Here is a 27026-nt window from a genome sequence, read left to right on the forward strand (position 1 = left end):
ACGCCGCTATATTAATGCAGCTCCAGCTGTGTATTTGACTCTAGGCCTTATTTGAGTGCTTGTCTTTCTCTTTTTTTACTTTTCTGGTGAGTCATGTATTCAGTAAAGATTTGACTATCTCTCTACGCTACCTTACAGTGTGTACTGTATATACTGTATATATTTCAGTATCTTAAGACTTAAGAGAAAAAAACATTTAAGAAGCACATTTAAGAATTCTTTCAAATGTACTCAGTTGGCATTACAGTCCCAACTGAATTTTTGGCAATAAACATTCTGTAATTTTGACTTGCTTGCCGCCACATACACTATTTAGTGATACACAAAAGATATAGATTTCAATCCTGTGAAACCATTACTAATTAGCAGAGAAGATTGTGCCCTCGTTGGGGAAAAAAAGGCATTTTTGGTAGAAATCTAGTTTACTTCAACATGATAACATTAAAATCCAATTACAGTAAATATTCTTACCGAGGTCATTTTGTTTCTATTAGTTACAGTCACAGAGACATATTATAATGTGTGCCAATTTTATGTTGGATCTGATTTGTACAAAAGTGGGCAGCTCAGCATTGCTTTGTTCAGACTGTTTACTAAAAAGCCTTTGGGGCATAATATAGAGAAATACTCTCCTGAATCAAGATTTTCTACATTTTAAAAAATGTGGTTCATATTTTTTTAACACTATGCAGGAAAGAGAGGTGTGAAATCCATTATATTCAAAACAATGGGCATATTGTTAGATCTAAATTTAATTAAACAGCAAGATGTGCGGTAAATAAACTGATTTGTGCACAGCTGTTACCTACTGTCTTGACTTCTCCTTGTTGCCTCTTTATCCCTCTGTACAGTTGCTAACTAATGTTTAAAATGGGCACTACCAGTGTAATGTATAACATTTGTTATAAAAATATTTGTAGTCTTGACCCTTGGACTCCCTCACTTCTTAAGAGTATACAACAGACATTAGATCCATTTTCACAAGCAAAGTAAATCCCCTATTAAGAGTCATTCTTCTCTGAGACCTAAACACTGCTGAAGCGAAACTGCTCTAAAGCAAATAAAGCAGTCTCAATGTTTCTGAATGTTTTGGGAAATTATTCTATTTTTTATTTCCTTATAATGTGATTAATAAGGCTGTGGCAGGCCAACTTGATGAACAATTCCAGAGAAAATATTTGTGGAGAACTTCTGGGTTTCGTTCTTAATGAAACTGCCTTGCTGAAAGACAAAAGGTCTTGTTGCAGCCTTTGAAGTGGGTTATGTAACATGTAGGTCTGTAAGCATTTAGCCAACATCTAAGGCCTTGGACCTGCGTGCTTCTTGTCTGTGGGTCTTCAGTATGTCTCTGTTAGAAAATGTAAAACTCATCTGCATGCTACAGAGCCTGGTGGTCCTCAGGATGTGTTTTGGGCTCCTAATTGTTTGTTTTTTATGTTTTTATATTGTATGCATTAATATCAGGCAGTAACATCTTGGCTTTCGCATCTGTGCTAATGACATGCTAATTTCTGAATTGTTTCCAATGCAAGTAGATGTAACATTGTTTGCTTTTACGCAATATTTAACTGAAATACAGTATTGGCCATAACGCGGCTAAAGACAATAGCGGCTAAAGCAGAGTTTTTGTTTTAACTGATTTTCAGAAGTGATTAGAAAATAATTCCTTCTGGGGTTACTTTTATAGGCAAATCTGTTTTACTATCAACATATGGAATGAACCTGGGTGTTGGACCCTGTTACCCCTCCACAGTATGTCAATGACATCAGAAATTGTACTTAAAAAATTAAAAAGTCATTTGTGGCCTGAGGCTTCTCATGTTCCTTGTGATTCTCCGAGATCACAAAAATAAGATTTTTTTGTATTTTTCCTAGACATCAGCTTATACAAGCTGGGGCCAGCAGTTTAACTGCCAGCATGAGCAATGCTGATGCCTAACCTCTCTTTAATTTCTGACTGAAATCTATTGGAATATCCTTTTGTGTTACTGGAGTAGGTTTTGTTCACAAGATTAGTTTTGGTTACATATGCCTTGAAGTGGAGAGTACTGTGTAAAACGAATACTGTACAGTGGAATTGGTGATGCTGGTACTCCTACACTCTGAAATGCTGATTCTCTACACTTACACAGAACAGTTTCGTTCTCATCTTCCTGATGTGTTTTAATCATTCAGAAAGACTGCAGAGGAGAGGGAGCACAAGCTGTTGAAGCATTAAAGGAGTGCCACCCCCCCCCAAAGATAACTATTTGCTTTCAAATTGTTACTATATGAAAGTGCTATTTATTGTACGATTTGTCAAATTGGCATTACATCCATGCATGTGAACATTATGTGTGCTCAGGCTTCACATACCCAAGCAACATTTAGAACTGAATTTTGGTGTAAAAGGGTTTCTGTCTCTGTTTAAGACTGTGTAGTTGGGTGCAGTCTTTTCCTATTCATGGTGTTTTTTTGCAGAACAATAGGATCATCCTGAGAGGTTTCTTAGATGCTTTTAAGTAAACAATGCATTTGTAGTTCAGGTGTTAAGGTCTTTATTATTATGCAAATAGTGTTGAGCACCATCTTTTGGAGAAAAGAGATACTGCAGGTATACGGAGAACTGTGTCTATACTATAGTCTTTACCAAATATTATTCATCATATATTGAAAAGCTACTGTGAATTTGGCTTCACATTTCTTACAAAATGAACTCGATGCACACAACATTAGGTTTGCATATCAAAATAAAAAGAAGCAGTAGTCCACTTCAGATTATTCTGCATATTAAAGTTGATGCATATTTTTAAGTGTATTGGGTTTATCATTTAAGGTTGTAAATAATAACACACTGTAGATATATTGATGTATAATACAATTGAGGAATATGTCAATTATAGAATATTTGTAATTGTTCTTGCATGATTTAAAGATCTGGAGAACAGCAAAATTAGTCTTATTTTACATAGTACAAAGCACAAACAAACATACGTACAGTGTTGCAGTTTTTACAAGATGCCTAATGAGTTGAAAATCATTATTGCTGTTACCGAAGTCATTGCAAATATCTGGATGAGAATCTTGTCTTTAAGGCAAAACTGGTTGCTAGGCAACTCAGTGAGGCAACCTACATTTCCCATCCCCCCACCCCGGGGTTATTGCATAAACACTGACACCTCTGCATGCCTTTTATAACACTACTTTCTTACCATTTCATTTCTTCTGCCTTCCATTCACATAAAAGCCCCTTTCACCATTTCTAAAAGGAGAAGTTTGAAAAGTGTTTCATTTCTTTTTGTTCTCTGTGGTAGTAATTGTGACATACTTAGATTTAAAAAAGAGAAGTATAATAATGAACAGAAACTTCTAATAATAAAATATAGTGGAAAATCCCTGGTTTTCATTAAAGAGGTCCCCCTCAACATGCCCCCCACCTCCTTATTTCAGGAGCACTTTTTGGCTTAGTTAAATATGCTGGTTTTACACTTAATAATAAAAAAACAATAAACAACATAAGATGGCCTTCCATGTGTAATAGTTGTTGTGATTCAATTGTTTTATTTTAGACTGCTAATGTAAGTTGATAAATATCTAAAACAAACACCAATAGTACTTAAACTTCTGTTTAAAATGCACAAGCCTTTTACTGTTTTTTACGGCTCTGACAGGCTGGTTCTATTTCTTTATGTCTCCCATTTCCTCTGTTACATTTTTAATTCAGGTATGGAAACAGTTGCTTATCAAGACTGGTAGATTAAGTTAAATTAAAATTAAATTACTTTTTTGTGTCTTTTATTAGACTTAAGCCAATTTAGCCTACATGTTGTTTAACAGTGTCCACTGGGAATATTTGAACAACTTCTGATAGAACAGAAGCATTCGAAATGAAAGATTTTTCCTTTTTAGCTGTACGAAAAAAATAACATTGGTGTCCCTTACTGAAATCCATATACTTGTTACATTTTTTGTCATAAGACATGTCTTCATTCGCAATTCAAAAGACTGGGCATGAGTTTAAATCAAGTTATGAACAAGCAGACTGCAACAAACTATGACAACGTGGTGTGTCAGTAAAGAATACAACAAGGCATCTCATTCATCACAGCAGAGGTTAGTTCCTTTGGCTTATTTTTAAGGTTTATGGCTTCATAAAATTACATTGAAAATATTTTGCAGTTTTCTTTCTAACTGCAAAAGTGCATCCCCTAAAAATATGGATAGCGCTGTTATCATGCTCTTGGTCAAGGAACTGCACTCTTTAACCCCCTAATTTTTAGACGAGGATTCTCGGAGAAGTAAATGAAGTCAAATGCACTCAGCCACTGTTATTAGTCACTAAAAAATGGGGAACTTACAGATGTTTTGCAGAGTAGTGCCCTTTTTATTTCTAAAAAAAAGGATCACATTGACATATGAAATTAAAATGCCCCTTAGTGAAATGTCTATAATGTATAAATATTGAATAGATTATTGATAACAAAGGTATAGAGCTATTTCATTGGTATTGAGAAATCATTAGAGCCAGATTGATGTAAATTGTGGATTCTTACAAGGTAAAGTGTTTGGACTGCTTTTCTTCTTAATGTATTTGCTAATCTATGTAAATGGAGTCAATTGTAATTTTGAGCTCTTCGATGAAGTGTATGACACCCAATACTCTTGATTCATCTTAAATTGTAAGCCTAGATGCAATTAAGAAATGGACAGATACAGGGAAATATAGGGAATGTGAAGTGTGCATGTGGTGTAAGAAAATAAGACTGCATTCTACAGTGACCAGCATAAGAAGCACCCATTAGGGAAATGATTGAAGTATTGTAATGTAAACATTTAAAATGTGTAATTCATTTTAGTTCTCAATTTGTATATGCTTGCCTTTTGGATTTTAATTCCATATCCAAAGATTGTGTCCAAGAGTGACACCTTTTCACTTTCTGCATAATTTCAGAAATACAGAAAGACCACCTTATCATCATTTAACACTCAGAGACCTCCCCGATGATCATATTTTTAAAAATCACACAAAGCCATGATTCTCTGTTTATAGTTAAGTTATAGTTATAAGTTATTGTTAAGTTTTTTGTTAAATCTGGTGGCAAACTTACATTTGTGTTCGCCCTTCTTTTGCTCTCATTTATTTATGTGAAAGAAGGGATTGTAACAGGTCTGAGGCCATCTTGTCAAAAGAGTGCCCTTTAAAAATCTCATGCAGTTTAAACAGATACATTTTCAGTAATTCTGTGTGCATAACAGCAACTGGTTGGCACAGTTTCTTGTTGACTGCCGTGTGAATGAACTCTTAATAGAGGTCTGATCTAGCTTACACCCAAGCTCTGCCAACTTTTTTCTTTACAACAGGCAGAAGGAATTTTCATTTATGGTGGGGGAGCTTTTGAGGAAATGGAAGCCATTGAGATGTACGTAATTGAAACGGGTATTCTTTTAAAACACAGGAAAGGGCATTCATAGACATTTGGAAAGCAGAATCAGTTTTTCAGCCAAAACCTTCTCTACCAAACAAACAATAGGTAATGAGTTTCATACATGTCAGATAAAAAAAACAGATTTGTGAGAAGTAATTTTGGAATGGTTTGTCACATTCTACACAACGGCTGGATTTGCAGGAAGCGATACTGGAACAGCAGCAAAAAGAAAGGAATGAAACCATCTTGCACCGGACTTGTATGTTCTGCACTGAAGAATTCACTGGAAATAGGTCAGTATTGTACTTCTACTACAGCCTTATCCGACATGGGAAGGACAGGATATTGCACATTGTTGAATCTGAAAAAATATTTGAGAAGATGTACATTTATGTAATTGTTTTAGTATACAGTACTAGATATGCAGTGGATTAATTTGAAATGCCATTTTTTTCTTTAACTGGGGGGGATTGGATATCAAACTTGTACAGGACTAAGACTAAAGTACAGGACTTTTTTCTGGAATCTGGGATATCACACTTGGTAGACCACTTGTCGCCCACCTAGATGACAAATATTGGGAACCATGGCCACAACATCATTAAGCAGACCTCCATTCTCTTGTAAGACTGATCAGGCGTTAATTTTAAGTAATCACAGGAATGTTTTCTGACTTTTATCAGGGTTTTTCCAAGCTTTAGAGCAGGGATTGGTAACCTACTGCATGCGTGCTTTTATTGGCACACAAATGGATTTTTAATGGCACATGCAATAAAAGTAATAACCCACAAATAAATTAAGTTAGGAAAACAATTTAAAACTATGCTTGAGTTTTTAATGACATTCCACTGAAAGAAAGCTCTTTGGCATAAAAAACGATTCACTTGGTTCATTTACTGTGTTATTTTTAGCTGCACTAGCCTATTTCTGGACACACCACTCAAAGTGCTTTACAGGTAATGGGGGACTTTTCTCCACCACCACCAATGTGCAGCACCCACCTAGATAATGCAACAGCAGCCACAGAGCATCAGTACGCTCTGAGAGAGTGATGAAGCTGGTTCACAGATGGGGAATATTAGGAGGCCATTATTGTTAAAGGCCAATGGGAAATTTGGCCAGGAAACCGGAGTAACACCCCTACTCTTTTTGAGAAAGACCATGGTATTTTTCATGACTACTAAGAGCCAGGACCTCGGTTTTACATCTCATCTGAAGGACGGTGCCTTTTTACAATATAGTGTCCCCATCACTATACACGGGCTGCAGGGTGAGCGCCCCTTACTGGCCGCACTTACACCTCTTCCAGCAGCAACTTTAGCTTTCTCAGGATGTCTCCCATCCAGGTACTGGCCAGGCTCAGCCTCAGTGGGCTGCTAGTTGTGAGTTGCAAGGTGATATGGCTACTGGCTATCACACTTTTTGTGTAATATTTTTCACACTTAAGTGTAAAGTCAAACATTATGGACCAAATGCCGTTTGCTAGGCGTAAGCACAGTTCAATGTTCACTCAGTTCAGCCCTTTTGGAGAGAAGAATATGGATTTCTTCAACATAAAGTCCATGCAGTTTGTCCTCTGAGTGTGTGAATAAACTGCAATTAGCAATTCTTGCAAGACACCGTGACTCTTAAAGCTCTGCTGCCTAAAATCCATGTATGGCACAACTTCAGGGGAAGATATAGCTAAAATGTTCATTACTTATTTAGGGGAAAAAGGAATAGACATAAAATATTTTCTGTAACGACTGATGGTGCCCCTGCTATGGTCAGCAAACAGTTCCTAGAGATCATTGTCGATCAATTTGGCCACTCCACAGTAAAGTTTAATTCTTTAGAAAATGAATTATGTGTGCCACAATTTTGAATTAATAATGTGAGCTTAATAATGTGATGACTACATCAGTGAAAATAGTGAATTTTCTAGTTGCTCGATCTGCCTTAACTCACAGGCAGTTTTAAACTATGCTTCTTGCTTTAGATTGGAGAACTCAGCAAGGAAGAGGAAGGGTAAGAATCACACTTAATTGTAAGAGGTCATTTATTAATTTTGGATATTATATTTTGATATAAAAATTGTTATTAAACAAAATGTAAGTAGGGGCTGTAATTGATGCAACAAAATATCAATAGAATTCAAATCTGTCAAAATCTGATCGGTTGCCCAGCGTTAGAGGCCAACTGAGCTAAAACTAAATTTCTGTCTAGCTCAATTATTTTCTTCCTCTGTAGGGGCTGCTATGATGTTGAAAGTTGAGTCTACTCTAGTTAGCTCCCAAATCGCTTAATAAACACCCAGAGATTTGCACTCCCTGTGAGCCTGCAGCCAAAAACATTTGCATTTCAAATTTACGGAAACATATTATGTAATATGTTTGTTGCAGTCCTTGCGATTAACAATAAAGTAAATTAAGCTTGTTTGTATAGATTTGGACTGATCTGTGTGTCATATGTAAAAACCATGCAGAGGAAGAAGGCTCTGTTCTGTAACTATAACTTTTTATGTATAGTAAAACAATGAATTCAGCAAACTTTGAATGTCTAACTTTGAAGTTCTAGGTTCATCAGCATGGAAACTATTTTATTTTCCTTAGAGCTAAACTTGATAGTTATCTGAGATTTTATGCCACCTGTGTATTTTAATACCCATTAGGTCTGAATTTAATATAAAAAGGAGAAAAGTGTTAGGTTGTTGTACTAAATCAACCACCCCCCATTATGACATCACTTGAGAATTCTGTATCTGTAAAGAAAGAACCAGAAATAATGTTTACTTTTTTTATAAGATTCCCTCCCTATATGTAGCACACTTTAGGATCCTTTGGGATGAAAAGCATTATACAAATCCAAATAAATGTATTGTTGTTGTATTTGAACTAACATTAATTGCAGTTGGTTAATTTGATTAAGTTTGGTTTGAAAGTCAGCTGAACTCACTGATTATCCTGCATGTGTACCTATATTTTTCTTCTTTCAAGGTCTTTTCTTCTTAACCATATGGCGAAAGAGCATGACTTCAATATGGGGCTTCCCGACAACATTGTGTTCTGTGAACAGTTCCTTGACACACTGCAGAGAAAAGTTGACAAGTACGTTTTTTCTATGAGATATTCAAAGAAATGATGCACTAATGTCTTTTCCCCTGCATTTAAGAATTTCTGTTCTATCAAATTAATTATAGTTCTTCTTAAGACATTGTCCCATATCTGTTATGTCAATAGAGAGATTTAGAAATTCTTTATTAGTGGTTGACAAGAAGTAATGTTATTCTGAGACTGTTGCATCTCAGAAAATGAAATATAACATTCTTGCCACTAACAAACATTGCAAACAGACTTGGAGATTATTAATGTTATTCACTAGGTAAAATGAAAAAAATAATTATTTACTACCAATAAACATTGCAAACATATTGAATTGGAAGAATGTTCTTGATAGTTTGATAACCCTATGCTGCTAGTTTCATGTCATTATACCTGCTTGTGTGACATACAGTGTATCCATACGAAGAACAATCTTGCAGCACCAAATAGCGAAGAAGTGGGTTTTATCATTAATGCATCATGTTTGTGGTTTTACAACATGGAGTTTGTAAGCAACATGGTAGAGTTCAGGACTACAAATTAGTGAAAAGGCTTTCGCATGTATAATCAAGGCCAAAGGAAAGCCTAAGAACATTTCTTAAGGATAGAAATATACTTAAAAGTAAAATACAAGACAAGAAAACAAGAGCCTTTAGAGTCCTATCTAAACACACAGGTTGTTCTACAAATAGCCAGTAAGGCTTTTCCCTCAAATTACATAATACAAGGTAATAAATCAAACAACCAGCAAAATGTATTGCTGTTGTTGCTGAATTTGCTCTTCTTCACTGATATCTCTATTTGTTTTTGTATTCTTTCTGCTCCCTTCCAGCTTTCTCCTGTTATTGTCTGGTCACCTCCTTTTGTAGCCAATTACCCTTCTCCTTCCTGTTCCTGGATGGGTGGTGGGACATCCAGTTTATCAGTGAACTCTTCACATAGCAGGCAGAATGTGTGTTTGGGGGTCTTAGTCAAAACCCTAAACCTCAATCTTTCCAATTTATGATTCCATTCTAACATTGAAACAAGGTTTACCTTAAAGGCTATGGTTAAGGATAACATTTAGAGTTTAAGCTAGATGAAATGTTGTGTAGAGTGAGTGTGAGGGTTTAGATTTCAGGCTAGTGAAGAATGGTCATTACAAATAAATTCAAGTCTTGGTGTAAGGTAAGAGCTAAGGATAAAGCAAGGATTAAGGCTTAAGATGTTGAGGCTATAGTTAGGGTTATGTTTCAGCTAAAATTATGGACGGTCAAGTTTAAAGTTGTAATTTTGGTATCGAGTTAATGGTAGCACTAGAGTTAGGTTTAGGTTTCACTGAGGGTTAGGCTTAAAATTAGAGGTAAAATGAAGTGTTGAGCAATAGCAATGTGCTCCAGCTTTCATTAACCAATTTAATGTTAAGTCTAAAACAATGCTGAATTTCTTACTGTATACATACATTTGGAATTAAAAATATACCTAGAATGTTTAAATGTTTAACTTTTTAACTCTCTAAATATTTACGCTTCTTGTGTCTTTGTATTTCTGTTTTAAATGGTAACAGTTTCTAAACATTTTAAACTAAATTTTCTTCATTACTAAGTCAATACTTTATAATAAGAAAGTGGGTCAGTTAACTTTGAACAGAAAGAAATGAACCCCGAATGATCTGTGGTATTAAAGGAATGTGCTGGGGTTTTTTTCCACTTTGGAAATTCAGATCAAATAGAAAGTACTGCCATAGTTTCCTCTAATGTGATACATACTGCATAGTTGCATGAATTATTTAATACAATTATGATCACACATCAAATTAAAATTCCCATTCTCTGTTCTTGATCCTTACCACTTTTTCCATAATTTTCATGCATGGCACATCCATTGTCTGTATATTGTCTTTTGTGTAATAAAACGTGATTAGAACACCAAAACGCCCCCCTGTACTTTTGATGTTGTTTCCATGCAGCGACAGGTTAGATGTGCTTTATGCAGGTGTGAGGAGTAGGCAGACATGTGTCTTTTTTTGTTGTGATAACTAGGAGACATTGACATGTGGCTTTGGAACTGGTGACAAATGAGGCCTGCACCAGCTGATAAATGTTCAATAGCCTCTTTTCAATACTTTCTGAGGTAGGGTACATTTGAGGAATTCTGACTTTATTTGCATATCAGCTTCTTTTATTTAAAATTAATATGGAGCTTTTTTCTACTTCTTTTTTTCTACTTATGACTCTTTTATGTTGTATTACTATTGAATATAGAGTATAACAAGAATTTCTCAGTAGACTTCGGTAGACTTAGTGAACATTTAGGCTTCTATTGCAAAACTTCAAGCCTTGGAGAGTAAAAGATATAAAAATATAAACAACTACATTAATCTGTCTATCCATCCATTTTCTAACCTCTTTATCCAATTCAGTGTCACAGTGGTTCACACTAAAATTGATAATTAGGAAAAATTCATATATAATCACAAAAGCAAAGAATCTTCTTGGATTTTATTCTGTTAGGATAGGTAAATAGAACACCCACCAAAAAGTTATTGAGGTGCTGTCCAGTCAAAATTGGTAAAGGTGGCAAAATCAACTGGGCACATACAGTACAGGTACTCTACTCCAAAATAATTAATTCATTAACATTTGTCTAAGTTTTTTCATACATATCTTCATCGGGACATAACATTGACAAATGTTAATAAATTATTTAGGATAAGTAAACACTCTTTTTATTACAAACCTATTGACCTCATTTAAAATAACCTGTAACCAGAGCTTCTTCAAATCCTTGCTAATGTAAGTTCAAGATCCAATTAATTTTCATGTCACACAAAGTTTGACATATTAATCTCAATTTAAGGAGCAATGTCACGTTTTATATTTCTTCTCACACTTCTTCTGTTTTTGAAGAATATGTGAAAACAAAGTGCAGTGATTAGCATTTAGTTGTCAGTTTATACTAAAATTACATAGGGAGAAAACATTATGCTGTTCACTTATTAAATCCTTTAGTATCTAATCTTTAGTGTTTACATAATTACTGTAACATTCATCTTTATCTTATTTATTAAAAAATGATCTAACTTAGAAACTTTTAATTCAAACTTAATAGTTGACCTCTGGTAGTTTTGAATATACAGTATTACCATCATATTTTTAATTCTTATAACGCAGTCAAGATTTAGGATTTAATAAAAGGGCTCCCTCTAGTGGAAGATAGTTTGAAACTGCAGTTTACTTGGGCGCTGTAAGATAATGTGCCTTTTTCCTAAAATTTAGCAGCTAAAACTACACTCAACTGATAATAGCTTAGCAATGCTAGAAAGATACATATTCTAAAAACATTCAAATGTAGCCATAAGAAAGTATTTCCAGCATGATTATTTCTTTAGCAGTTTATCTTAAACATTTTTGTGAGATGAAAGACAATGTCTTTCTGAAGTTCTTAGATCTTCAGAAGAATATACAATTTAAAATAATAATTTGTCTAACAGAATCTTATGTTTTGTATTATCTTTCTTTTTATAAAATAATAAAATTATATAATTTACTTTCTAGAGCCTTAACAAACGGCCTTACTTAATGTTGCTGAATGTAAAAATAATTTAATCATGCACAATAGTACAACATTCCCACTCTGTCTAGCTTGGTAGAAAGACCTCTTTTATAATGTGAATGATAACCTTAGATGCACTCTGTGAAACTTACAAATGGTGTTTCTATCCTTATATTGACAGCTTGCAGTGTCTATATTGTGAGAGGATGTTCCGTGACAGGACAACTCTAAAAGATCACATGCGGAAAAAACAGCACCGTAGGATCAATGCTAAGAACCAGGAGTATGACAGATTCTACGTTATCAACTACTTGGTATGCAATCGTAGGTTAAAGTATATACTTGTTCTTCACAAAATATAATTCCATTAGATCATTTATGCCATTACTTTTTTTTAGTAATGCAATCTAACATGTATAGTATTCACCTTATTTCTCACATTAAGCAGTCTGACATGTACAGTATTCATCTTATTTCTACCTTACTGGTTTAATCTTATTGCATTTCTGTTTTTGTACAAACACCTAATAGATTTAGGAGAATTTTAGTTTTTCTTTTACATGTAGTAGAACAAAAGTGACAGTAAGGAATCAGGATTCATGTTTCTCTTTGGTCTAATATTGAAATTGCGTAGGTAAAATAAATGAAGTTTCCTAGTATGCTTATACAAGACCTTGGCCTGTAAATATGTACGTTAGAAGGAAACTATATTATGAGTGTTGGATATGGATGTGTAGACTAGTTATCTTGATTTGTCTCTCGTGGCACCAATGTGATTGGAAATGACAGATAGAGGGGTATAAGATGGAGAATCTGTCTTCACAGCTTGGGCCTTTCTGATAAGCAGCTCCAGCTGAGTAGAGACAAGAAAACTGTGGCAGCTTTTCAGAGTGAATCTTTCTGGAACTGGCCAGACAGTATTATTAGACCAACATTACATTTATAAGAATAGACTGGAAAGTGAAAAAAATAGATTTTATGAAAAAGGAATGTAAAATGTGTGAGAGCAGACTCCAGTATTACAAACAATCTTCACTACTTATAATTCTCATAAATAAACTAAAACGTATTCAACTTAACTCTGTATATTATGAAGATGTGCTGATTATTCAGTATTAGTTTAGCTTAGCAGCTAGCAGTGTCCTGCAGCTAACTGATCTGTACTGTACTGAAGGCATCATTTTCTTTCTTTTTTGTGTACAGAAAAGAAACAGTTGAACAGTTTCGCATTGCCATTACGTTTACATGTAGGTTACTCTACAGAGTTACGGTCCAGAATGTTAGGCTACGTCATTTCTAAAATCTCTTTGGAAACTCAAAAATGCATTTTTCTGGCACAGTTTGGCAACAGACAATTTCTTGTCTGAAATCGTGTTCAGCAAGACATTAGATTTTACTCATAGACTATTCAGACTACTGTTTTAATGGTACCTTGTAGGAGACTAAAAATGACAAGGTTATATATCCCAAAAACAGTGTGTCTGTGGATTACTGCTGACAGTAGAATTCCATTCTGTTTGTCATAGTACTTTTTGGTGACAGTTTCTGTCTGAATTCTGTCATTTGTCCAAAACAGTTAAAATGTCATTCTTTCATATTAAAAACACAACAGCAGTTTTTATAAACCTAGAAATCCAAACTGTTTCAAGAAAAAAGCTAAACCTTTGTGTTTTTAATGTGTTTTTCTATTGCTTTATACAACATTTTTTGTGCATTTTTATATTCTTAATCATTTTAATATTCTAATAGGAACTGGGAAAGACATGGGAAGAAGTTCAGTCAGAGGATGACCGTGAGATGATGGAAGATCATGATGAGTATGGACCATTTAAATTTTAATTCTGATTCTGATTTTATAAGGTGCTGTCTGATGTAATACTGCTGTTTTTCTTTTCAGTGATTGGTCTGATTGGCAGGATCACCCTGTTTGTGCTGTTTGTCTCTTCTGTGAGCACCAATCAGAAACAATGGACAGGATTTACAGTCACATGGAGGTTGGTATAATCAAAGACATTTCAACATTTCAGTTAAGTTATTAAGTTGTAACATGCAAATACAGTACATTTATATATTGGTGGATAGAGTTCTGGTGAATGTCTTATTGACATATAAAGATCTTGAACTAGTTAATTTGTATTTTGCTTTTGAATCATTGGCTTATTTTCTGAGAATTTAAAAAGAATGATTATTTCATACTATTTAGTCTACCATATTCATTCAGTTTAATGCAGTACTCTTATACATAATATTTTAAACAAATATCACCTGCTTTTATGTAAATATTTCCTTATTAATAATTGTTGTTCTTTATTGGATCATATTTTAACAGATTTGCATTATAGTATGGTTTTTTGTTTGGTCTTAGGAAACACATGGATTTGATCTTCATAAAATAAAGGCAGAACTTGGTTAGTAAGACCACTTATATAACTGACCTATACACAATTTAATATAAGTATATCCCTGGAATATTTATGTATAAGAACTAATAACTTGATGTTGGACTAATTGAAATAATGTTTCAATATGAAAACATAAATTGTTTAAAAATGTTTTTACAAAAGATACAGTAGTGTTTCATTGTATGTAATTAATTGTGCATAAACAATACATTAAATCAAGTTTTTAATTAAAATAATTTAAAAAAGTGTTTTCACCAGTGATGAACTGTAAATACTGACACCAGAACTGTCTACTTAAAGTCTTTACAGATGTCTGAGATTCACCACAAGGTACACATGAGAAACACAGGATGATTCACCGTTGTGAATGTTCTTATTGGAAGTTAAGAAATTAATATTATTAGTGGACTAATGTGTTGCACAACATGTTGTAAAGATAAAGCTGTGGGGTTCATGTTTTTACTAACTTCTTCTCTTTACTTTTCAGGTCTGAATTTTTATGAGCAGGTGAAATTAGTGAACTTCATCAGACGTGAGATCCACCAGTGTCAGTGCTATGGCTGCCAGGATAAATTCAGCTCCAAAACTCAAGTTCTGGAACATCTAATGGAAGCAAAGCATGTTATGGCATTACCTGAAAAACATAAGTGGGATCAGCCCCAGTAAGCACTGCAGTTTTATTATTTCTTACTTATTTGAATGTAACTGAGAATGTAAGAGTTCAAACTTGGTCATTTATAATTTTGTAACAGGATGATCAAATGATTTAAAAAGTCAGATCAACCAAAGTCAACTTAGCCATATGTAATAAAAATTACAGTAGCTAAATCAAATGAGGATTTTTTTCTTTCATTTTCAGGTATTATTTTCCAACATATGAAAATGATGCCCTCCTTTGCGCCCTGTCTGACAGCGAAAGTGAATCGGAATCATGTGAACAAAGGAAAGATATCCCTGTAATTGCGGAAGACATTTCAAACTTACAAGCTCTAAAACAGAAAAGTGTGTTGAACCAGCTGCTCAAAGGCAAAAGATAGAAATACAATATACGACGGACTTTAACAAGAAAAAATGAGGGAATAATAATATTCATTACCTACAATATGAAAACCTGTTTACGTACAGTAACTGTTAAAAGGAAAAGGAATTTGCCTTAAATAATTCATTTGATTTACTCATTAATTGATTTGATTAGTATCAGAGTCATTATGACTATAGTCCTTGATAATGGAGGCCATAATATTATAGATGCTGAAAAGGAGGCTTTGAATTATTTACACGGTAGTATATTTATATTATTTAGACATTATTATCTGCTGTCAGAGAAAACAATATTCAATTGTAGCATTAGTCACTCTCCTCTAATACGAGTGCAGAATGTAATTGGTTTTTGCACCTTGAAAAAATGTTTTCGATACATGATATCAATTTAGTACAGGGTATTGGATTCAATAACTAGTGCATTATACAATTTAAATATAACATCACTTGATTTGAGTTCTACATCAAACAAGATTTAAACAGCATAGTAAGGATGGTTAAATGTTAGCAAATGCAGTACAAAATCTAAAAACACTTAAGCAAATGCTCGGTCAGATATTTTAATTTTTTATTCAGTTCTTTAAATATAGTTAAGGTGAAAACACCAAAAAAAAACATGAAATTAATGCTTTTTTTTACTATTGTAGGCAGACTCTAACAAAAATCCATGTACCAATACACAGTTTTATTTGTATTGTACAAGAATTACTTTGTCCTGTGTAGATTAGTTAGGTGCAATGGATCACATTGAGTGACCTGTCATGTGGCTTTGCGAAGGCCAACCTGTTGAATCGAGGAGCCAAACTGAAGTGTTCTTAGAGTCTCCAACACATTCTTCATGTCAGGACTGATGTTCATGAGCACACAGGCCTCATCATATGAAAAATAAAATGGAAAGTATTTGTTCATTTCTCTTGTTAATCTTTAAGTGAATAAAAATAGTGTGCTGCACTTTTCTGCACATTTTCAGATGCTGTATATAAAAAGACAGGTATTGATATCAATAAATCTAGGTCAGTTTTCTCTTTAAAAAAGTTACACAAATGCTCTTAAGTCATTTTTAAATATTTCAGTGCCAATAAGTCTGAAAATCATCTTCACAGACTGTGAAAGTGTTAATGTCACTAAACAATTAAATTTACTTTTTTATATTTATTCTTCATAATTTATTATATTTTGTCTATAAAATCACTCTTTACTTCAAATATTTATCAGTGATACTGCAGGATACTGCAGGATATTTTTTGCCTTTTCTCTTGGCCATTGACAATTATTGGTTCTTTCAATTTTCTAATTGCTAAATGAAAAGCTATTCCAATAAATTATTTTTTGTCTGTGGCACATCATAAAATGAAAAAAATAAAAATCATAAGTCACATTCAGAAAAAGCTATTAAATTAGAAGATAAAGCATATTACCTTAGCATCTCCACTGAGGGATGGCTGAAGCACATGTGTAAGTTTTGAGTTTCTAAATGGTACATTAAGTGCATTGCATTTTAAAGCACTGAAAACCTAAAGAAGAAAAATATATGGACTTTCCTAAGAGTTCACAGTACATTATAATCGAAGTTATATATTACCGTAATGTTGCAACTGTAAATTCTTATTGTACTATGAATAATTTTACAATTGTACCATAATTGTATTTGTCTTGAACACATCCCTCACCTAAAACAAAAGATATACAGTTTTTGCAACACTGCACAAATCTAAATGTCAAACAACAAATTGGTATGTTAAAGAGTTTGGTTAATTGTATATTTACTTTAAAAATCCAGATTAAGAATGTTAAAGAATTTCACTATTGCTAAGAAGAGGCATATAACTCCACAAATTTAAAAGCAAGAACTTTTTTTCTGTTTTCTAATAACAAATGGTACCTGCTTCTTCACAGTTAGGTCAAAATTAAATTTAAAGATGTGCTCTCATATTGGGTGTTTTTTAATTTGGAATACTTAAATGGGGAAAACAGTACACAGTGTATATATTTTCTATGCATTACCCACAATTTAGTATCATTTTTTATAGCACTGAAATGCAGAAAGAGAATTAAAATGTAGGGACAAGCATCATAACATCATAAATTCCTGTGGGCTTACCTGTGCCAGAGAAGTTAGGGATTTGTTTATGAAAGCTGCTTCTACAAGCCGCTGTCCTATTGCTTCAGTCCTGGAGATGCGCTCTGATCCAGCCAGGTCACACAGAGTGAGAGTGCCATGGGACGTGACACCAGACACGCTGTCATTCCCAGCCAGTCTTAGTGTCAGAATGAGGTGAGATCGTGAGCTGAGCAGTAGAATAATAAACAGAACACCACTAGTTCAATTTCAGAATACTACATATCAAGAAAAAGTTACACAGTGCACTCGGTTTTCTATCATTTTAAGAATTTATCAACAGAATGGTGAATGTATAGTACAGTAGGTCTTGGTCATATTTGTTTGAATGAATTAAGAATTTATCTTAAATATGCTTAGTAAATCCTACTATAAAAATGTAAGTTAACCAATGAAATCAGCAGACAAAACCTTTAGGAAATCGGCCTCTGTCATTTTTACTTTGGGTAAGTCAATACAACTTAAACAATCATGATTGACAGGATCAGATGTTTTGTTATTGTTCCCTTTATGTCTACAGTGGAAATACACAGCAGTCATAAATAACTGATGAAGTCTGCTTGTTGCTAGGGATACCCTATACATATTTTCATTTCACTTACGACTTGGGGAAAAGTGCAAGGCAAACTATTATCTCAATACCTCTCAAAGTTCAAATTGGTTGATGCCATGGTTCTGTTTTTTTCACCAAGCTCCATGACATTCAGAATATCTTCTTCTGTTTTCACATCAATCTGAGTCAAGTCAGGAACTATGATGGATTTGCCAAGGGTCCTTATTTCCAAATGATTTGTTGGGGGATTTGATAAAAGATCAATAAGGTTTTCATTGTAAATTTCAGTCATGGACATCTGGGAAAAAAGTATGGTACGCATTAATAACATTGCTTAAACAATCCAAAACCATTCCTGCATGCAATCTTTCATCACATATACATTTCTTATTTTAAACATCGGCGTTTTACCATGCTACAAACGACTTGGCCTTGACTTTATAATGTACCAATTGAAGTTCATGGGCAGCTCTAAGTTAGTTTCTATATATTGTACTTTACAGGCTAGATTGTACATGTTGTCAGCCACCCTGGTGTGGAGAGATGCAGAGTTTTCATCAAGTTTATTTACAGTGGACTCTGAAATTATGGGGACCCCTTGATAAATATACAGAAAAAACTCATAATAAAATAAACCACATAGATAATTATAGATATTTAATACTCGTGTTAGGGAAATAGTTGTCATTTTTTTCTAAAACATTTTTTTCATTTCAAGGTCCAATTGTAGACAGTTAATGCTGTTTTACATAAAAAACACAGGTGCCAAAATTGTTGGCACCCTTCAAGATCCCTTCAAATACAACCAAAAACATCTGAAAAAAATAATATATTTATACTTGTTTGAGTTCAGTTTTGTCTTAAGGAACTAATGTGTGTACATTAGTGACTTCCTGTTTCTCTAGGGTATAAAAATGATGAAACATGCACAAAAAAACCTTTTGTCATCCATCAGCATGAATAAGGTTAAAAGAACTAACAACAGACATGAGGCAAACCATTGTTGATCTTCACAAAGCAAATAATGAGACAAAAAATTACAGTAAGTAAAACCTTAAAAATACCAATATCAACTGCAATAATGAAAAAAATAAGCACTACTGGAACCATGGTTAATTGGCCAGGAAGAGGACTCCAGCCTATCTTGTCCACTCAAACAGTGAGAAGGATGGTGAGGGGTGTCAATTATTTTATTTTGGGGAAAGTAATTTATAATATAATAATTTTTTTGTCTTGGTTGATTCCATTGAATCATTAATTCGGGATAATTAATTCCTTATGTTGGAAATATATTTTAGTGCTTAATTTTTTCTTTGAATACATCTTGCTTGATATTCTATGCAAGTGCACATAAACAAAATATATCTTGTAAATGAGGATTAATGTTATCTTAATAGAAAAAAAGACCCACTGTTGATATGTTTTGTAACATTACATTACCAAAAAAGGTTTTAAGAACAAAATATACTAATGTAACACAAAAGAAGTTAAATGAAAGCCTCTATTTTTTATAACCACTCAAACAGGCAAGGATTAAAGATACAGCACTTTAAATCAACCACAGAAAAGCTGTTCAGTTGAAACACCTTTCTACCTTTGGTAATAAAAAATGTAATAAAAATATATCACGATTTTTGGAAGGTATATAAGGCTTATGATCTTAAAAAATCAACTGCCAGAAAGATTCAATTGTTCATTATTAAAACATACCTTGAATGCATATGTGGTGTTTTTCCTCTCTTTACATATACGTAAAAGTTCCCGAACTGACCTGCACATATAAAATTAATTAAGTCAGTATTGTTTTCTCTGTAGAGTAAGAACAGGTCTAATGAAACCCTGTGATAAATCTGAACACCTATCACACTACTGTATCATTCTATACTTGTGCTGTACTTCACCTCTTTTGGCTTTTGCTATACTGGCAATTAGAACAGATTATTTATGTATAAATAACAAAAGAACAATTAAAGGTGTGAAGGTGAGAAACGTTCCTGATGAACAGTAATACAATAAGTGTTCATTTGTTTTTTTAACTCTATTCATATTACACACACTGTAATTAAAGAATTTTTGACTTGCAGAAAATGAACTGTAGGGAAATATATAGTATATACAGACTTGTTTCATTAATGGTTATTGCTATAAAGGTAAAGCATACAGTACTTTTCCTTGAAAATGCTTTTGTCAAATGACACTTAAAGTAAATATTTACTTATTTTTATGAATACTCACTTCATGATTTGAGAATAATATAGGTTGTTCTCTGATAAGTGACAGACAGTTACAATTCATAGCACAACAATATACTGTAATATTGTGGTTGATTTATAATTACCTAATGTTAACTCCTGGTTTATCTTTTGTGCCCATCATAGTGTATGTCTTCCCAGAGCCAGTCTGACCATAGGCCAGTATACAGATGTTATATCCATCAACACAGGATGTGATCATTGGAAGAATCCCGTTAAACAATTCTTCCTGCAAAGACAAATCCACAAAATGCTAGGGTGTTAGACTTAAATGTCTCTATTATTCTATGATTGCATTACACGGTGTTACAGTTATAAGAACATTGTCATTAAAAGTTGCTTTGATCCAAAAGTAATCAAATACAAACACTATGGTTCTACAGTAGTCTGTACAGAGTACCTAATAAATAATACCTAACAAAACACTGAAATTCCCAGTGATGTTCTGCTGTTCTGGAGAACATTTATTAAAAGTCAAATATCAAATGTCAATGTACTCTTTACCATGCAGAAAAAATAATTTTCCTCCTTGTGATGCTGTCGAATGGTAAATTGGATTCAGTCCAGGTCACCAAAATATGATTAATAGTAAATCATATAAAACCCTACAGTACCTCATCTTTTAGAGGTAAATTGTGATTCTTAATTGAGTAGAAATTATAATTTGGTTGCATTTCAACAAATCTATCATGTAGTTCTCTTCTTTTACAGTGCAATTTAAGCGATAATGTACAGTGTGCATAGTAGAGTCTAAATTGATACAGAGGAGTACGATGATTGTCATTTAACTTTCAACCATCAACCTCATGTTCCTCTTTAATAACACTTGTAATGGTAGATTTCAGTTACTGGGAATTTCAGTTACCTGAGAATTAATTTTCAGGTTTTCCAAATAATTACAATGACATGCCAAAAAACATTCTGCAAGCAAGTTTATTACAAAATACCTGAGTAGCGTTGGAGGAATAGACCTTGTCAAAGAAGAACGTCTTCTTTGTTCCCTTATGGCTTACAACAACCTCTTCATCGGAAGCGACTTCAAAACACAGATTTTCTGGTGAGTCGCCCCTGCAGCGACAGAACACTTGGATATTCCCACACAGCTCCTGTAGCTTGTTATAAAGCACTTTTCTTTCCAGAGCTTCCTTTCGATAGAAAGCACGAAGCTCCTCAATCTCTTTGGAAAAATCAGTTTCAGCCTCCTTTATACTGATAGCAGCTTTCAATATTTGTTTCACCTGATGTTCCATTTCAGAGAAGTGGTGTTTTACTGTGGATCTTAGCTGCTTGTTAGAAATGTTTAAGTCTCTGGTAAATTGTCTGACCTGCACCAGTGTGTCAGAGTCTGTGGCAGGTGTGGATGCCACCTTAGCAGGAGGAACTATGGATCTCCTTGCCAGTAATGCTCTGATGTTCTCATATGCTTCCTCTTTGTCTGCCTCCAGCTCTGCCACTCTCTGTCTTAAATGTTCAACAGCTTCAGAAAGATATTGTGTCTCTCTTGAAAGGTAAGTATTCCCATGAGACAAGCTCTCTACTTCCTTTTCTTTTTCTAGCAATTTTTGTCTGAGATCTTCTATGATTATGTCCTTATGCAGATGACTCCTTAGGTAAGAATAAGAAAAAATGTTTCTTGTATCATTGGCCTATACTTTTGTATATTTTACTCTAAAACACATTATCACAAGCCCTTCACAAAAATGCACATTATTGAATACACAAAATTCCTCTGGACATTGTAACATCTTTGTACAAATGTACAGTTAATGCTACGCTAGAAAATAATTTGAGACTTCCAATTACAACATGATAATGATGTTAAGATAGGAAGGTATATAGCAATATTTTTTTTTTCTAATTCTTCCATCATGATACGCTTTAGGGAACTTCTAGGGGATATTTAATGTTTTCTTGCAGATGTAGTGCTATGTTGCATTTTGAAATAATACATCTATTTTACAATCACCTCAGTGGCCTGAAATTCCTTTAAAACATGTCCAATTAATACTGTCATTGACTTGAGAACATGCATTAATTCAGCATTAATTATTATTAACAATATTGTTCGTAAAATCATCAAGAAGAGTTAATTATTGAAATGATCTTTGATTTGTTTAATCAAACCAGATAAAACAAAATATGCAGTGAGCTGGAATGTAGAGGAAGAAACAGAGCAGTTATAGTAAACTCGGATAGTTTAATACTAATTTAACTCCATCAGTAACTGTTTATTTACTAAAATACATATTTTTTTGTAAATATGTAGTTGCCAATGGAGACATCTATAAATGTATCCAGAAATTTATTTTTAAATGATTTTACTTCAGTAAAAATTAATTTGTACAAGATTGTATAAATGCTATACTTTACATACAAAAATATTACTTATTTGTATCTCATAAGATTATTAAACCGATAATGTATTGTCTTAATAATTATTAAACAACAATAATAAATTTGAAATGCAATGTTTCTTTATATAAAATGCAGCTGCAGATATTGTTGGTGACATGGTAGTTTGGCAGTTAGTGCTGCTGCCTCACTGCATCTGGACTTGATTCTGCAAATTTGTGGATTTTGTACATTCTCCCATTTTCTACGTGATGAAAAATCATGCTAGCTAGGTAAATCGGGTATTCTAAATTGTTCATGTGTAACTGCTCTACAATGGGCATCCCATCCAGGATGGAGTCCATGCCTTTTCTGATATTCTTAACCAACTCTCAACACCTTTCATAAACATTAAAAGAAGTGTAGTACTCAGTATTATAGGGTAAATTCCATGGGTATAACAGAATCAAGTCTCAGAATAATTACAAACACCATGGAACGTTCTGAGCATGATCTTACTAAGTAAGGTCATTGAAGATTAATGAAGGGATGAGCCTTCTATTGTGATTTTCTTTCCCTGCAGTGACTGGACATCTGTATGCTTTCCCTAGCACCTAATGTTCACAAGAAAGTCTATAAACTGAATTTAACAGAGAAAAGGCTTAATTTCTTTTCTGTGAGTTTTGTTGTATTACGTGAAAAAGATGGAGCTATTGAGTTTCTATTATCAATCTGTGACTTACCTAAAGGAATTTAAATCATTGTAATTTTGCCTTCCATCTGATGGCTGTAAAAGAATGTCTCCAAACATTGAGAGATAAACAGAAATGACATCATCAGGATCATAGTTGCATTGTCTTAGGGCTGCAGAGATTTCCTTTTTATCCACAAGACCTGGAAGAGCTTTCTTAGAGTGGAAAGAAGAATAGCATAATTTAAGTTGAAAAACTATCAATACTCCTTAGATAATATAGTCATTTAAATGTATGTAATTTAGTTATACTTTAATCCTACAGCTATATATATATATTTGCCTTGATCTTTGGTTTTGAATTAATCTTTCTAATGTAATAAGTAAGTTCCGTTGTGCTGGATGGAACAAATGTGATGTTCAGATTTTTACCATAACTTGCAGAACTTTATCTTTGACAAAATCCATGTTCATCTCCCACTGCAATGGCAACAGAAGCCACATTCCAGATTGTGCATCAAAGTATCTACAAATATTGGCTCTTTCCTGAAAGAATCAACAATGACACAGATGAAAATGTATTTTTCTGCACAAAGGATTTAAAAAAAGGCAAAACAGGTTTTAAATGGAATTACCTCAAACATGTATGTCATGACCATTCCTTTTCCTTGTATGTAAAGATTGTTGGCACGACCATTTTCCATGAAAGTTGTATCAGATTTTAAATGTTGGCTAACACCTGAGGGAGCTTGATTATGAGTGGTCACCTGCTAGATATACAGTACATTCAAATGTAATCCATACGTTTGTAGTAGTCCATTAGGTTGAAAATATCATTACACCATAAAAAGTATATTTGTATAGAACATAGATCTTCTTACCTCATTTGTCCCAACAATGAATCTACCTTGACCATACCATTCACTGGGGAAATGTACAACCCCCTGGTAAAAAGAAAATTTGTATTTACAAAGGATTTCTACAAAGCTCCTTCTATTTTACAAAATAAAAGGGATATCTGTGATTAAAACCTACCTTTGCTTCATCAAAGTAGACCCTCGTTCCATATTGGTTAAAGCAGGTATAAAGGATTCCATTATTATGGAGAAAGCTCTCAAAGGCCAAAGATACTTCATCACTTTCAAAAGCTGTTTCCTTTAACAAAAATAATAAAAATATTTAGGAAGAGCCTGTACAAAATCAACAATAGCAACAATAAAATGTTTGCATTTTAGTAATAAAATCTGAAAAAAAGCAACAGGAATGGGTTTTCAATTGAAAGCATCTGAATGTACAGTAGAGTAGGCTGCCTGCAGTGCCCTGCAGGTAATGTATGAAGTGTTAGCCATGTGTGGTGAAGGAAATCAAATAGAAAAGTAAAATTTGACCTAGGTTTTTATTCCTAGTCTCCAGTAGCAAGGAAGAGAGGCAATCCATATTAAGACTGCAGTTTTACTCATAAAAAAATCTCTATTTGTGAATAAAGAAATGAAGCCCTAAGTAACCACACATTGACGCATCATACCAGTCATGCTGAAGAATTGCATTCAGCCGTGTACAAAACCTTACAAGCCTTTTATGTTTTGAATTTTATTTTTTTCCACTCAGAAAAACCCTGCTTCTTAATTATATAACAAATTCTAATTTCATCTACTTACATTCATTGTCATTTTAAACATGTTTTCAATTTCTTCCACAGCCTCATCTTCCTTTATGGTATTCTTTTTATCTTGCTTCACTGAGCCATTACCTGTCTGTTTTTCCTTACTACTTGTGTTATCACCAGGTTGACTAGTTTTTCCCTGTAAAGAAAAAAGGGGTTTTGTACATTTAGCCTGCAGTTAACAATAAGCACTGGACACACATTCTGTCATGTCAGAATGGATTTCCTACAGATGGCATATCAGAATACTTTAACTATAACAGATAGTGAGTGTAAGAAAACAGTAATTGTAACAGCTGACAAAATAAAACATGACATTTGCCCTTAATATCCTGTACAGTACAGTCTGTACACTCTATCCCTTCATCAATTATTACTAGTTCCTTATATTAGGGGTAACGAATGTAATGGGTAATAAAGATTGCATTTAGTCAGCACAAGTATATATGCTAAAGTAAACTTAATGAAACTTAATAATGTCCTGAAAAATGCATAGCTTGTGACAACCAATGGGTTGTGGAAACCAATGGGCTCTTTGGTGGGTCATCCAGTATAATAAGGAATAGTTAGAACTGTCCAGTTTTGCCTAATAGATTACTACAGCATGTGCCAATATACCTGATCAGAACCTTCAGGTATAACTGCCACATAAATATATTAAGAAGCAATACAAATGTTGTTGGTTGAAACACTCAGTACGTTCTACACATAACATTACATGTTATTTATGTTATGTTATTACATGTTACTGTCATTGCTATTGTGTTACTGTCTATTGTCTTATCTTCTGTCCTATTTATATACTGCACCTGAGTGACTAATGAGAAACACTTTTCATTATACTATGCACCTGTGTAAGTTTAATGACAATAAAGTTGAATTGAATTGAATAAATAAAACCTATTCATGAAATGAAAGACAAAAAAGATTCACTGTCTTTTTGACAGAGGAAAAAGATTGATTTAAGTGATGGGTGTCTTAAGTGCTCAACCTGGAGACTTATCCTGCGCTATGTCTGTGTTTTTTTTTTCTGTTTCTGGTCGCACACGTACGTGCTGTGCTGAGGTTTTGTCGTTTTCTTTCACGTCGTCACCTTCTGTGTCCGGAGACCCCACGGCGCGGTCAGTGTGCGAATGTGGGGTCTTCTTACTTTTCCGACCTTTCATTTCACCATCTCTTGCATCTTCACTCCCCTCTGCTGGCTGGATACCACCATCTCGTCTTTTATCATCGCATATGGAGGCTCCGCAACCCATTTCTGTCTAGTACTGTACATGAGGGTTAGTTAAGTCAGCCCACGTTTTGCTTTGTTACTTTGAACACAACAAACCTCGGGAGGGCTGTATGGTGCAAGGTATTCTATGAATATAAGCGAGGATATTTAGTGTAGAGACCTTTTAAAAAAAGTTTAGAGTTTGGTTTTTGGATGCTCACCTAATACCGTGGCATATTGGCTTTAAAATAATTCTCCTAATAAAGAACACCCTGTTTATTACACACATATACTCGGCCTGAGTGTGTAATTAATATGTAGTCAACAAAATAATAATTTAAGAAAAATACTCCCAGAAAATAAGTGACAACGGTCTCACCTATCCGAGCGGGACCTGGAGTGTGGTTGCCTAGGTAACGCGTAAACGTCCATTGCCTCGCCGTTGGCACGGATCTGATGCAAAGTCTCCCAGTTGCCCCGCAATCCAAAATGCCTTGTTTTCCAGACAGCCGGAAAAATTGAGAGCGAATAGTCAGCTTCAGCGGTTAAAAAAACGTGTATCTTAATTAATTAAATTACATTGATAATTACTTTATTACTGAATATATCTAAATACTAAGATGGCATATTAAACAGTACGATACTGAGCTAAGACATAATAAGCCAGTCAATGTGCTTTAACTTCCTTAATCTACCTCAGGTTAATAAATTCATAAAAGTCTTCTTGAAATGTAAAAAATAT

The 27026-nt window shown here is 33.8% G+C and overlaps 2 protein-coding genes across 8 annotated transcripts in view; one reads left to right on the forward strand and one right to left on the reverse strand.

Moving 5' to 3' along the window:
* Positions 1 to 16370, forward strand: part of znf277 (zinc finger protein 277) — a 42748-nt gene extending 26378 nt beyond the window's left edge. For both annotated transcript variants that reach the window (XM_088644882.1, XM_088644883.1), the window contains exons 5-12: positions 5607 to 5698; positions 8381 to 8491; positions 12201 to 12333; positions 13769 to 13836; positions 13917 to 14013; positions 14385 to 14427; positions 14909 to 15083; positions 15281 to 16370. In XM_088644882.1, the coding sequence (XP_088501008.1) occupies positions 5607 to 5698; positions 8381 to 8491; positions 12201 to 12333; positions 13769 to 13836; positions 13917 to 14013; positions 14385 to 14427; positions 14909 to 15083; positions 15281 to 15458 (897 nt within the window). In that variant the 3' untranslated portion in view covers positions 15459 to 16370. The remainder of the gene's footprint in view (positions 1 to 5606; positions 5699 to 8380; positions 8492 to 12200; positions 12334 to 13768; positions 13837 to 13916; positions 14014 to 14384; positions 14428 to 14908; positions 15084 to 15280) is intronic.
* Positions 16017 to 26789, reverse strand: LOC148654921 (uncharacterized). 6 transcript variants are annotated; one of them, XM_088644877.1, is made up of 15 exons: positions 26664 to 26789; positions 26124 to 26339; positions 25067 to 25210; positions 24444 to 24563; positions 24290 to 24355; positions 24044 to 24178; positions 23841 to 23954; positions 23461 to 23624; positions 21334 to 21991; positions 20473 to 20615; positions 19845 to 19905; positions 18224 to 18432; positions 17564 to 17750; positions 16881 to 16976; positions 16017 to 16332 (listed from the first exon to the last, which is right to left on the reverse strand). In XM_088644877.1, exons 2-15 carry the CDS (start codon positions 26325 to 26327, stop codon positions 16222 to 16224), a joined length of 2412 nt encoding a protein of 803 aa, XP_088501003.1. In that variant the 5' UTR covers positions 26328 to 26339; positions 26664 to 26789; the 3' UTR covers positions 16017 to 16221. The 6 variants fall into 6 exon arrangements, with proteins under 6 accessions (XP_088501003.1, XP_088501004.1, XP_088501005.1 ...); XM_088644878.1 differs by lacking the exon at positions 26664 to 26789 and having other exon boundaries at positions 24290 to 24352; positions 26124 to 26652; XM_088644879.1 differs by lacking the exon at positions 26664 to 26789 and having other exon boundaries at positions 24044 to 24175; positions 26124 to 26652.
* Positions 26790 to 27026: the final 237 nt, after the last annotated feature.

The sequence above is a fragment of the Lepisosteus platostomus genome, chromosome 9, assembly GCF_059453375.1.
Source record: "Lepisosteus platostomus isolate fLepPlt1 chromosome 9, fLepPlt1.hap1, whole genome shotgun sequence".
NCBI lineage: Eukaryota > Metazoa > Chordata > Actinopteri > Semionotiformes > Lepisosteidae > Lepisosteus > Lepisosteus platostomus.